General features: G+C 43.8%; 1 protein-coding gene across 1 annotated transcript in view; it reads right to left on the bottom strand.

The window, feature by feature from the left end:
• Positions 1-11,163, bottom strand: part of GPR39 (G protein-coupled receptor 39) — a 125,377-nt gene extending 114,214 nt beyond the window's left edge. Inside the window, exon 1 of the mRNA XM_077830010.1 lies at positions 10,296-11,163. Coding sequence (XP_077686136.1) covers positions 10,296-11,163 — 868 coding nt within the window. The remainder of the gene's footprint in view (positions 1-10,295) is intronic.
• Positions 11,164-12,197: the final 1,034 nt, after the last annotated feature.

Below are 12,197 nucleotides of genomic sequence, written 5' to 3'. Positions count from 1 at the left end.
CATGGTTACCAAGAGGGAAAGAGATAATCTTTCTGATCCTTTAAATCAGACGCAAGAGTAACATACCATCAGGGTCAACTGACTATTAGACTAAACCTGCCTGCTGATAGTTTCTTACTTGTATAAATAACCATTTACAAAGGAAGGAGGAACTGAGAAAAAGCATAGATTTAGCATTATTTCTGAACGTGAAATCCATGGTCCAACTTTTTCGCTCCCCCCAAAGTTGGGTTTTAGAATGCTCTCTCTGGCCCCATGTTTGACACTTTTCGCTCACCCCTTTTTTATTATTAAAGCCATTCTCATTCACATTGTCCATATGAATTTTTAAAGGAGGTGAGTGTTAATTTTATTAATTATTATTATTACACAATACTTATTCGGGATTTCACACACACAGTATTCTTCCTCCCACACAAAATGTGCACTTGTTGGTTATAAAAGGAAAGATTACTAATTACTAATCTTTAGTAATCTAAAAATTAATCTCCCAAAACCATGCTGTATGTAGTAGCATGAAACAGTTTACAGGCTGCCACATGAACGCTGAGACATCTCAGACAAGATACATTTCTGAACATCCCAACAATTATCTCCCAGGCACGTCTGCTTGGCTCCATATTGGGAATAAAATTCCCTTCTGGTGCTGTCCTAGGACGCTTTAGTCTACCTTTTCTAGAGTTTTAAGAGGCAATTTCTGTTTCAGTCACCATCTTTCAGTCACTATCCCCACTCTAATCTCCAACCGAAAACTGTCATTGCACTGCGACCCCCTTCTGACAACAAAAATTACTACATGACCTCACACCACAGGGGTCCCCATGAAGGCGAGTTGCTTGACCTTGGGCTTCAGCCCCACATGGTGGGGCTCAGGCTTCGGCAAGGCTGGCATTAGACTCGCCGGGGCCAACGGCAGAAAGCCCAAGCCCAAGCCCCGTGGGGACGAAACCCTTGGGCTTTGGCTTCGGCCCCTCATGATGGGGCTCGGGCTTCAGTTTACTGCCCTGAGCCCCAGTACAGTGGTGCTAGAACTGGGAAGGCGGGGAGGAACATGGTCCTCCCACTTTTTGAAAGTGGACGGGACAGGCCAGTACACTTTTTGCCCGGCTGGACCCCACTCCCTTCCCTCCTCTCCCCTTCCTCCCAACCAAGGCCCCATCCTCCAACCAGGCCAGCCTGGAGGCCGGACAGGGAGCCGCATGGACCCTCCATCTGCCTGCGGTGTGTGGGGGCTGAGAGCAGTGCCCAGCCCATATCCCCGCCCAGGGCAGGTGGAGTTCGAGGGTCCACAACTCCATGCCGGCTCTGTCCCTGACCTGCCTCTAGTTGTGGGTTGGGACGGGGGGGAGGAAGAGAGGAGGGCCCTCAAAGCCACAGCCAAGCCATAATAAGAGCCATGCAGGCAGCTGTGGGGAGTCATGGACCCTCCCTCTGCCCTGGGCAGGGAGTCCGGGGGGCAGGGACACTGGCAGGGGTCTGCTCTAATGCCAGCCCTGGCAACCCCGTTAAAACAAACTTGCGACCCATTTGGGGTTCCGACTAACAGTAAGAGGTATTTGCATTCCAGATTCCCAGTGTGTTGCTGTGGGTGGCTATAGCTTCCCCCGTATGGTTAAGATTCCAAAGTTTGTTCCCATTTGTGTGTTATTACCACAGATCTACCTTTCTCTCTCCTAAACCCTATATTATTAAATTCCCATTTGTTGAGGTTTGTGCAATAAAATTATTACATCTAGCACCGTAACAAAAGGAGGCTCATATAAAAAGGTGTAATCTTCCCTTTTGGCTAGTGGTGTGCCCAGCACTGCGCTGCTGGAAACGCTCCTTTGTGTTGTTGTTGAGGTTTTTGTTTTTTTGTTTTTTTTTAAAAGGCTTTGACTACTCCTGGCCAGTAAACACATCCAGGTCAGTATATTTAGCAGCACTGTGAATACGTCAACCCCGATTCTCCCACCCACTGCCAACCCAAATTCAACCCTGGGAAACAACATTCTATCCAGCAAAAGTTCATGCTGTAGTTTTGTTTGGAGATGTTAAATCACTTCCCATCATTAACGTGGAGCTCTGATGATACAGAATGGATGATACATTCCAACCCAGAGGTAGCTGTATTTCAGTGGAGGGTGATTGATGGTTCCTTTAATATTTTATCTAAAGACTTTCACCTAAAATGACCACAGTGTCTCAGGAACTGTTTAGGAGTCAACCACCCTCCAATGAGATGCAGCTACCTCTGGGTGAAATCCAGTATCTGTGTGACAGAACATGGCAATACTACAGAACTATTTGGGACAGAAGTGAAGGAACCACATTCATCTGAACACATGGGGGAGTTTTCGATAATCAGAATGCAATTACCCAGATTTGGGCAGGGCACCAGGGTTAACACCCCCTACTCTTGTGGAATGAATGAAGGCATTTTTAGCGATAACAAGCAGGCAAGACGTCTGCTTTTATGTCTTATTCAAAAGACAGCATCAATACAGTGAGTCAATGCCACAGTAAAGTGGATGCCACCAGCACAACTTCCTGGATTATCCAGCTGTTCCCTTAAATTCTCCAGCCAAACACTCATCCAGCTGCCCCTGCTAAATTTATGAGATCTGACAATATCTAAGCACCAGGTGATACCGATACATATAGTTTATTGACTTGTGTAATCATAGCCCTCTCCAAAGAAGGCCCCATCAGGAAATATATGGTTAAGGGGAACTATATAACACGCACACATGAAAATAACCACCAATCTACAACATATTCATCTTTAAGCACATGTCCAATAAAGTCTAAGGGGACTATAACCTAATCAACCAAGTTGTTCTTTCAGTTTTTGTTCTGTCTCCAAGCTGAACCTTTTGCTGTAAGGAAAAGAAGCAGACAATTTCCAGCCCATGAGGAAATGTCTAATTATTCTGTAACAGAAGTCCTACCATTGTCAAGTTTAGCAGCACCTGAGTCATCTCTAGATGACAACCACATATTTTTAGCAGAGTACTTGAAGTAATCGGTTCTCCTGAAAATCCATTTGCCAAGTGCCTTACAAAATATATTTCCTTGGTGATCTTTTGAAAGGCGATTTCTATACACAGTATCTTTATTTTGAGCTACACATTAATCTGCCAACACTAGATGGTTCATAAACGGGGGGGAGGGGAGGAAATCAGGTGCCCTTTTCCAGTTTTGGGGGGCATTTTTTAATTTCCGATTTAAAGAAAAGTGCTAGCATTGGTCACTGTAGTTATATTTAGCTTTAATTGACTGTTTAGGTCAGCTCACACGCCTGTTTGTTTAAAACTGGCATTGTGCAGAATTAAAAGATTAACGACTGCCAAGCTAATGAGTCGTGAACATGGGCCACAGTATGTTTTGTGATTATTTTAATTAGCACAGTGGGGCTAGGCATCTGTGTGTCCCCACTGAGTATTGAGTTTTACAGTAGGTATCAAAGAGGCAGTGTTTTCCAGGGGATAGGACACTGGCGTGATATTCAAGAGACTTGTGTTCAATTAATTCCTGGCTCTGCCACTGATTTGGGTGACGTTTGGGAAGTTGCCTCTGCTCTCAGTGCCTGTTTCTTCTCCCACCCCTTCCCCTGTCTTGTGTATATGGATTGTGAGCTCTTTGGGGAAGGGACTGTCTCTTCCTATACAGCACAATCTTGGTGCTTCTGGAATACAAATAAGATCAAAGAGAACTCTATCTTGTGGCGGAACACTAAATCTGGTACATTGTAAAGTGCTGAGTAGAGAGACCTCTCCATATTTGAAGAGGACAGGACAAGGAGTAATGGTCTCAAGTTGCAGTGGGGGAGGTTTAGGTTGGATATTAGGAAAAACTTTTTCACTAGCAGGGTGGTGAAACACTGGAATGCGTTACCTAGGGAGGTGGTAGAATCTCCTTCCTTAGAAGTTTTTAAGGTCAGGCTTGACAAAGCCCTGGCTGGGATGATTTAATTGGGGATTGGTCCTGCTTTGAGCAGGGGGTTGGACTAGATGACCTTCAGGGGTCCCTTCCAACCCTGATATTCTATGATTCTATTTGTGTAAGCACTATGCCAAATTAACCCTAAAAACGCCACCAAATTGTAACTGCTTCTAATAGAGAAGCTACACAAAGTTTGTATGAAAAGTTCCTATTCCTGCTTATTTGACACTACGGTTCTTCTGCCAAAGCGGGAGACAGCCGAGCTGTCAGCCTGCCAGGGGCACTGTATCCTGTGCATACAGCAGACCTGGCTGTGTTGAGTTGGGAGAGGGAGAGGGGCAGTAGATGTAGATCTGTGTAAACACAGATCCTTTTACAGTCAGGGAGGGAGAGCTGCAGCCCCTACTCCAGCCAAACAACTGGGAGCAGCAGCTACCGAGGGTATGTCTACACTGCAATTAGACACCGGCTGATCGGCTATGCCAGCTGACTTGGGCTCACGGGGTTCAGTCTGCAGGACTGTTCAAATGCAGTGTAGATGTCCAGGCATGGGTTGAAGCTGGGGCTCTGTGACCCTCTTACCTGACAGGATCCTAGAGCTCAGGCTCCAGGTGGAACCTGAATATCTACACTGTAATTAAACAGCCCCTTAGCCTGAACCCGGCATGCCTGAGTCAGACACCTGCTGCTGGCCCATGCCAACTAACTGCAGTGTAGACATACCCTGAGAAGCTACATAGCTGATTCATGCTTCAAACAGGGGATACAGATTTCTCAGCAGCTGGCCCATCACTTCGATACTCCTTTCCACAGCAGATAAGAGGTTAGGATGACCACAGATCTCAACGTTTTCAGGACAAAGACAGACAGAGTGTATACTGACAAGTGTACAATAAATGCCCACAAGTCCATGCAGTGCAAAGCCACCCTTGGCATCTACCTGGGTCTTTTATCACCATTTTAGCTTTTGGCAGAAAGGCCAGGAGCTGAACAAGCTAGATCCCCACCTTCAGGGTCAATCCCACCTGATCACAGAAGGACTGAGTATTGTGGGGAAGCTTGCACTGCTGTTGCCCAGGTTTATCCTCCATTTATCCAAGTTCTACCAGTCCAGCACTTTTCCTGGGCAAAGGTCTGAAAACGTAACACTTCACTAACTTCTGCTGCTGTAGATGAAGCAAGAAGTTTAAACAGAAAATACTGCACAAGCGTGAATCATACAATATTACACTGACAAAATGACAATAGATAGATTTGCCTTACTGCTCATAACACCAGCCTCAGATAACAGCCCCAATATACATTTTATCACAGAATATCAGGGTTGGAAGGGAGCTCAGGAGGGCATCTAGTCCAACCCCCCACGCAAAGCAGGACCAATCCCTAACTTTTTTCCCCAGATCCCTAAATGGCCCCCTTAAGGATTAAACTCACAACCCTGGGGTTAGCAAGTCAATGCTTAAACCACTGAGCTATCCCTCCCCCATAGAATGATGTTTGCAATGAACAAGGAAGCACAGTCAATTATGAGTCATTTAAGCAAATCCCACACCATATCAAACCAAATTCTACTTGCTTTACTCACACAAGCAGTCCCATTGCAGGGAATGCAGTTTCCCATACGACTAAGAAGAGCAGGTTCAGTTTCCAAGTGATAAACACACACAGAGGCAAGGAAAAGAAAAGTTGCTTGCAAAAACCCCTAAAGTGTGTCTATCTGAAGTGCAAGACACTTAAATTTGAGCTGTGTAAGCAATGAGGTACGACAGCGCTTATATCCACTGTAACATATGAAAGGAACAGCACTGTGCTACTTAGAAGGGCATTACACTTAACAGTTACAAGTCAATCTCCCAATAAACTGGGGCAACTTTGCACAGCTCCACTGTTGTAGAGCTACCGTAAATCTGGCTTGCCCAGATATCGAAGGATTTCACCAGCACTATGGGTCCAGAATTGCTGTTGTGGTTCCCACACCTCTCCCCTCCACGCTGCCAGCATAGTTCTTGGGTCTGGAGGAAGAGGAGTGTGCTGGGGTGCAGAGATATCTGGCCAATTTCCAAATGCCTGAGCAGCCCCTTTGGATCTTAGCGTAAATTAAAGCAGTCTGAAGGCCTGAGGTTCAGACTAGCCCAGCTAGGGACTAGACCAGCACCACAAGAACTGGGGAAGTGGTTTAAATCCACCTTTATACCATCTATTCCCCCCGCCAACCCCCCCCCAAGAGCTGCATCAAGTGTTCCTCAGTCACAGTCCAGAATCTGGTCCATTACATTAGTATATTATAGACTATCAGACTGGAAATCAGATGAGCATCTTGACAATATGAACCAAATTTCTGCTCTCTGTTATGCTAACAGAAGAATTTGGTTCTGTACATATTTCAGTAGTATCTACCTTTGTATTCTCCCTCAAACACATGCTCTCTCTACGCTATGACTGTCCATTCCCATCTGCATCTTGATTACTTCCCGCAAACTATCTACTGAATTCTGAAATGATACAGGAAATATTTTCTCAGTCAACTTTCCCAATTTGTTTTCATTATTCCAAACATGGCACAATAATAAGGCACTGAAAAACAAAACAAAAAAAACCAAACAAACAAACCATCAGTTTCTACTTCTGTGTTTTTCTACTTACGTCCTTCTCATCTTTGGTAGATTTATGAATTTCTGTTTTGTAGAAGTTATCACTTAACAACTGGAGGAAGAAAATGCTAGATTGTTTTTATTGCTGTTAGATGCTCAAAGACATCTTGCTATACGCCGTCATTTACATTTCACATTTAATGTGAAATATGTTGGAAATAAGCAAATATCTGTTTTAATTTGACCCATCTGTTAAATGAAATACAAAGAGGGCTGCTAAATCAACATATTTAAATTAAGCAATTTGTAAACAATTTATATGTTTGTTTCTTCTTGGTTAAAATTGCCTTCAAGCATAATTCTTATGAAATCCGCATATTAAATTGCATTGTATTATTCTCATGGATGCAGGCCATGATTTTTTCCTCTTCAGTTCATTAATTTATTTCCTAACCCAAGTTAATTAGTGAGACTCATATTTTTAAGAGCCATTTGAAATACATTGTAAAAATCGTTTCAGGAAATTCATGAAAGCATTTTCCAACACTGTCAGCATGCTGGTCGCACACAGAAAATGTTAGATATCAGTGGCAAATTCCTTTAATATTAAGCACCAGACAATTGCTTTCATTTAGCTTTTAGCATTGGTCCTGACCCACTTCCAACTGGGCAGTCAAAGGAAAATTAAGAAGTGGAGATATGGGCTGTGAGGCTGGCAAACCAGGTGCCAGCTCTTACCAAGGCTTTAGGCCTTGGCCAAGCACTGACAAATTCATTGCTGGAACAGTGTCTGTTTCAGCTGTGTATCAGCATGGTTAAGATGGGCATTGAGCTTATAACCATGGGTTTAGTGTTTAGACTTTATGAAATGCTTGTAAATTGCTGCATGCATTAATCTCAGTAATATCTGTATCACCTGCTATAAGGCAATATTTAAGTTTTTGCTTCATAACTGTAAAAAAAGTATTTGCTATGAAACCGTGAGCCCTGTCAGGAGGGATTGTCTCCTGTTCATCAAGGCTACCAAAACTAAAGGGGCCATTGTGGGATATTACAATACAAAGACTTTGTTAATTGCCCCTTCACAACCACAAAGAGGCTATATACAAAAGAGCTCATTTTGAATTCTGAAAGAAGGAACTAAAAATAGCTAAGAAGGAAGTTTTTCATCTCTCTTTTGCTGTTGAGACTCTCAGAGGGCTAGAGTTATGAAACAGAAACAGAGATCCCCAGGGTCGACCTGGGTTAGCCCTAAAAGACATTCAGTGCTGACAGATTACTACAACCTGGTCATCTTTTGGCACTATACACTAATTCATTTGTGTGTATATATATTTGCCTACTTTAACCTGGAATAAAGTTCTCATTTCTTTTCTTAATCCTTAGCTAGTTTACTATAGGATTGGCTAAATGTGTTGTCTTCGGTGTGAGATTAGAGGTAAAATTTGACATGGGAGTGAGTGACTGGTCTCTTGGGACTGGCAGCAACCTGAATATTGTGTGACCTTTGGTGTACACCAATGAACCATTGCTAAGTCCAGCTTGCCTTGATGGCAAGATAGACTGGAGTGTCCAATGGGATTGTTTGCGATTCCATAGTAAGGCTGTTATGGCGCTTTAGAAGGACACACTTGTTACTGAGTTGGTGAAATCTAATAATAGAACATACCACCCATTTGAGGCGTCTGCCCTGCCTTTTTGACAGTCTGCCCTGAGGTTGGCACTCAAGGTTGTAAGCCACTCCAGACAGAGTGACAGGAGATAAATGGGAAGAAAAACCACAGTAATGTAGTTTCCCCTCTGCACCCACGTAGAGTGCATTGCAGGATTGGGGCCTTAAGCTGGATTTGAATGTAGATGTGGACAATTTGTGAGGGGAGCAAGTTACACAGATATCTGAAAGGTCCCACTGTAGCAAAGACCTTAAACAGCAAAAGAGTCTCTCTCCCTTGCTCTGTGCAAAGTGCATTAGTCATTGCCTTCCATCCCAGAAGGCAATTCAGATACAGTGCCACTGAAATGTAAATCATCATATTTATACAGTGCCTTTCATTCCAAATGATCTCAAAATGGTTTGCAGTATCATTAGAGAACCACAGTAACCAGAGTGTTTCTTCTCAAAAAATGCACTTTAGACACAAGGACCAGACAAGTGTTTTGACAAAGTAAAGCGTATGACCTGAACCTTCAGTTCTCACCTTTGAATCCTGCAGAACACTTTATGCATGTATTTGGCCACATCTGTTATCCAACACTTTTAATCTGGTTACTGAGACATAATTACAGGAGTAAGGTTAGATCTTGTCCACATGGTATCTTTTAACTGGGTCCGCAATTCTGACCCAGACATAATGCAGAAGAGGCCAGAGAAAGACCAGGTCTCTTTTCACTATAGCTAGAATTGCTGGTTCAGGAATCCATTTCTTTCCCCCTATTCCATAGGCCTCTAGAAAAGGTTTGGTGGGTTGCAGATAATAGTAAGAATATGAGACAGTTAGCGTTAATCTCTGCAAGGTTTTCTAAGTGGAAGAGCCTATTTGTGTCAACCCCTTCCCTGAGGTATCGAAGTGCCAAAAAGCTGCACTGAAATCCTATTTTGTCTATGCATTCATCCACTAGCTTGTTCATTTACCGTAGCCACTACTGTATTAAGCAAGCCAGCAAAACAAGGATTTGCTGTAATTCAAGCAAGACTTGATTAAGAGTACCTCTAAGACCCTCAACTGGAGGTGGAGGCTACATGGATCACAGCCTGGAAAGATTCCGGGTTGGTGAAATGACAACTTGATTAGTTTTAGTCTGACAAATGTGGTGAGAGAGATCAGAATCAGACATAATTCCAAGGTTATGGGCCTTCAAATAAGACCAGAGGAAAAAACAAACAAACATGGGCAAGAGCAACCTGTGAGACCAAATGAACTCTCCAGCCCAGTTTCAATCAATCATTCAACTTAAATATAGCAACAATTGACATAGTTCAGCACAGGACACTTGCTAGGTAACATTCTGAATAGGACATGCATCAGAACTGGCTGAGATTTAGATCTTGTGAGACAACAAATTTTTGCAACTGCCACATAGTCAGGAATTTAAGGGAAAAAATGCCAGCAGGAACAGTTTGACACCAAGTCACTATCTCTTTGCCCTGCCTACCAGACTAACACTGTATGCCACAGTGAGGCCAGCTTCATTTGTCCACAGGGAAAGAAACACAGAGTGTAACCAGGCAGCATAAATAACAAAGTAAACTGGATTTTACTGGATTTTACTTAGTGACCTCCCTCCCCATTGCTTTAACATGGTAGAATGTTAATAAGACACAGCTCAGGTAATCAGATTTTTTAAAATATATTTTTTAAAATTTAAAGGGTCCCTTTAAAAAAAATGGCGGGGGGGGGGAGGGACAGGAATGAAACTAAAAAAACCCAGCCTTGGCCTTTGTGTAGAAAGCCAAAGGATGCAGATGGTATGAGAACAGTTCCTCTGGGCGTGGCCCTCAGCTGTGCCATTTGAGAGACGCTATTCATTTTCAGTCCCACATTCCACACCAGCTTGGGGTCCCATCACTTTAATTGTTAAAAAGTTATTGTCATCAAGAATGAAGAACCACAAAAGTGAGGAAAGAGAGAGAATTATTTAGTTGTATGAATAATTTTCTTAAATTCCAGGGCCTCCCTCATTTTGGACCTGCATCCCATACTGCAACACATGGGCCTAAGCAGGGTGAACGAGATACCTCTAAGTTTCTTCCCAACCCCTACAAATAAAACATGCCCTTACCTAGGAAGATGATGGTCTGTTTCCTGGAGTTCTTGCCCTCCATACTCTGATTTTTCCTTAGATACTGCTCCTGGTGACTTTGTACCCCTTGAACCATCACAGTCCCTTTCTTGAGGATCATCAGAGTTTTCATCATGCTGCGGCACATGAAGGCCACTGATGTCAGCACCAAAATGTACACAATGAAGGCGCTGAAGATGCTGGACTGGAAGACAATCCACTTGGAAGAAAGATTTGTACATATAGTGACATTGCTCATCAGGTTAGGCCAGTGGTATCTGGAGGTAGGCGTGATGCAGGGAGTCACTCCTTGGTGACCCTGGACAACTTCTAGGGGGTATTCAGTGCCCATTGCAAACAGCAGGGGAAGGGCCACCAGGATGGAGATGACCCAGACAAAGGCAATGAGTATCTTGGCCTTATGGGGTCCAGAGGCAGCCTTGAACTTGAAAGGGTGGCAGATAGCAATGTACCTCTCGAAGCTGAGGGTGGCCACGTGAAGTATGGTGGCATAGCTGCAGGCCTCGAAGACGAAGCAGTACAGCTTGCAGGCCACGTTGCCGTTTGGGGTAGAGAAGGGGATCCAGATAATGCTGAAGAACTCCACAGGCATACCCAGCAGGATGACCAGCAGGTCCGAACAGGCCAAGCTCACCATATGGTCAGTGACCTCCTTCTGCAGATAGCCTTTCCTCTGCAGCACTTTGGTGGTCTGGATAGTGATACTGTTGCCCACGATCCCTGCAACAAAGATAAAGATGTAGACGAAGGCAAGAGTGATCTTGATCCACAGCGCAACCTCGAACTCTGGGACATGACTGTGATCAATCACATGAGAGCAATTTGCCTGGCCACTTTGCTGAGCCATGACCAAGTCCACAGAAAAACAAGGAAGAAGACTCTGCTTACCAACTCCCTCCAATATTCTAAGTAAAGAAGTAAGTAGATCCCGCTTCCTCCCTTCACAGTCACAAGCTTGTACAAACAGGCTGCAGTAAAAGGGACTCTACAAGGCACACCTGACCTGAATCAAAGCTGGTTTGTTAGTTACAGAGAGTGCGTCCATAATTCAGCACAGGCGTGGTGGGAAGGAGATAGGGTAGTTCTCAGCATACGTTCCCCCTTTCTTATGATGGATGAAACAAATTTCTTTTCATTGTTCCTTCTCTCTTCTCTGATGAAATCAGTTCTGTTTTCTCAGACACTCCAGGCAATGAACTGCAGAGCTGTACCTCTTCCATTCACTGCTGCTATCTACTGCTTTACAGCACACCTTGCACCCAAGCTTTCACTGCCGCAAACTTGGGGATGAGATAAGAGTTTGTGCAGCTGCTCTCGTTTAACATTAACTGGCTGAGGCAGAGACAGGATATGGTCACTGACCAGCAGTCAGGTGGGTAGGGGAAAAAGTGCAATAGCTTTTCAAACCAAACAGCCTCCACTTCCTGAAATCAGATACCTACTGTTGTAAGAGGCCTTTACCCTGAACCTGCCAGCCAGGAGACAAATAAAGGTGGGGTTGGTGTGGAAGGCAGATACTGGAGAGAGATGATTCATTCAGTAGCTTTCCTTTGAGCAGGATTCAGGCTTTTGTTCTATGCTGACTTTAACCTCCTTTGCTGCTCTGTTTTTATACTACCTTTAATCAGCACATTCCTCATGCATGGTTGTGATGCAGCAGAGCAAAATAAAGTGGGCCTAAGACTTGCTTCAGATATAATTTGATTGACTTCAAGGGGGCTGGCTTGATTTATGCTAGCTGAGAAGCCAGTCCAATATTTTGGTTGCAGCCCTATATGGACAAATAGGTTTCTTAATGTAAATAAATTATTGTTGATGAGCTGATGGATATATAAAATACATATTTAGAATGTAAAGGGTATTCTAACAAGTTTTAAAGTA

The sequence above is a fragment of the Eretmochelys imbricata genome, chromosome 11 (genome assembly GCF_965152235.1).
Source record: "Eretmochelys imbricata isolate rEreImb1 chromosome 11, rEreImb1.hap1, whole genome shotgun sequence".
NCBI lineage: Eukaryota > Metazoa > Chordata > Testudines > Cheloniidae > Eretmochelys > Eretmochelys imbricata.
This window is presented reverse-complemented; position numbering and strand designations above follow the sequence as displayed.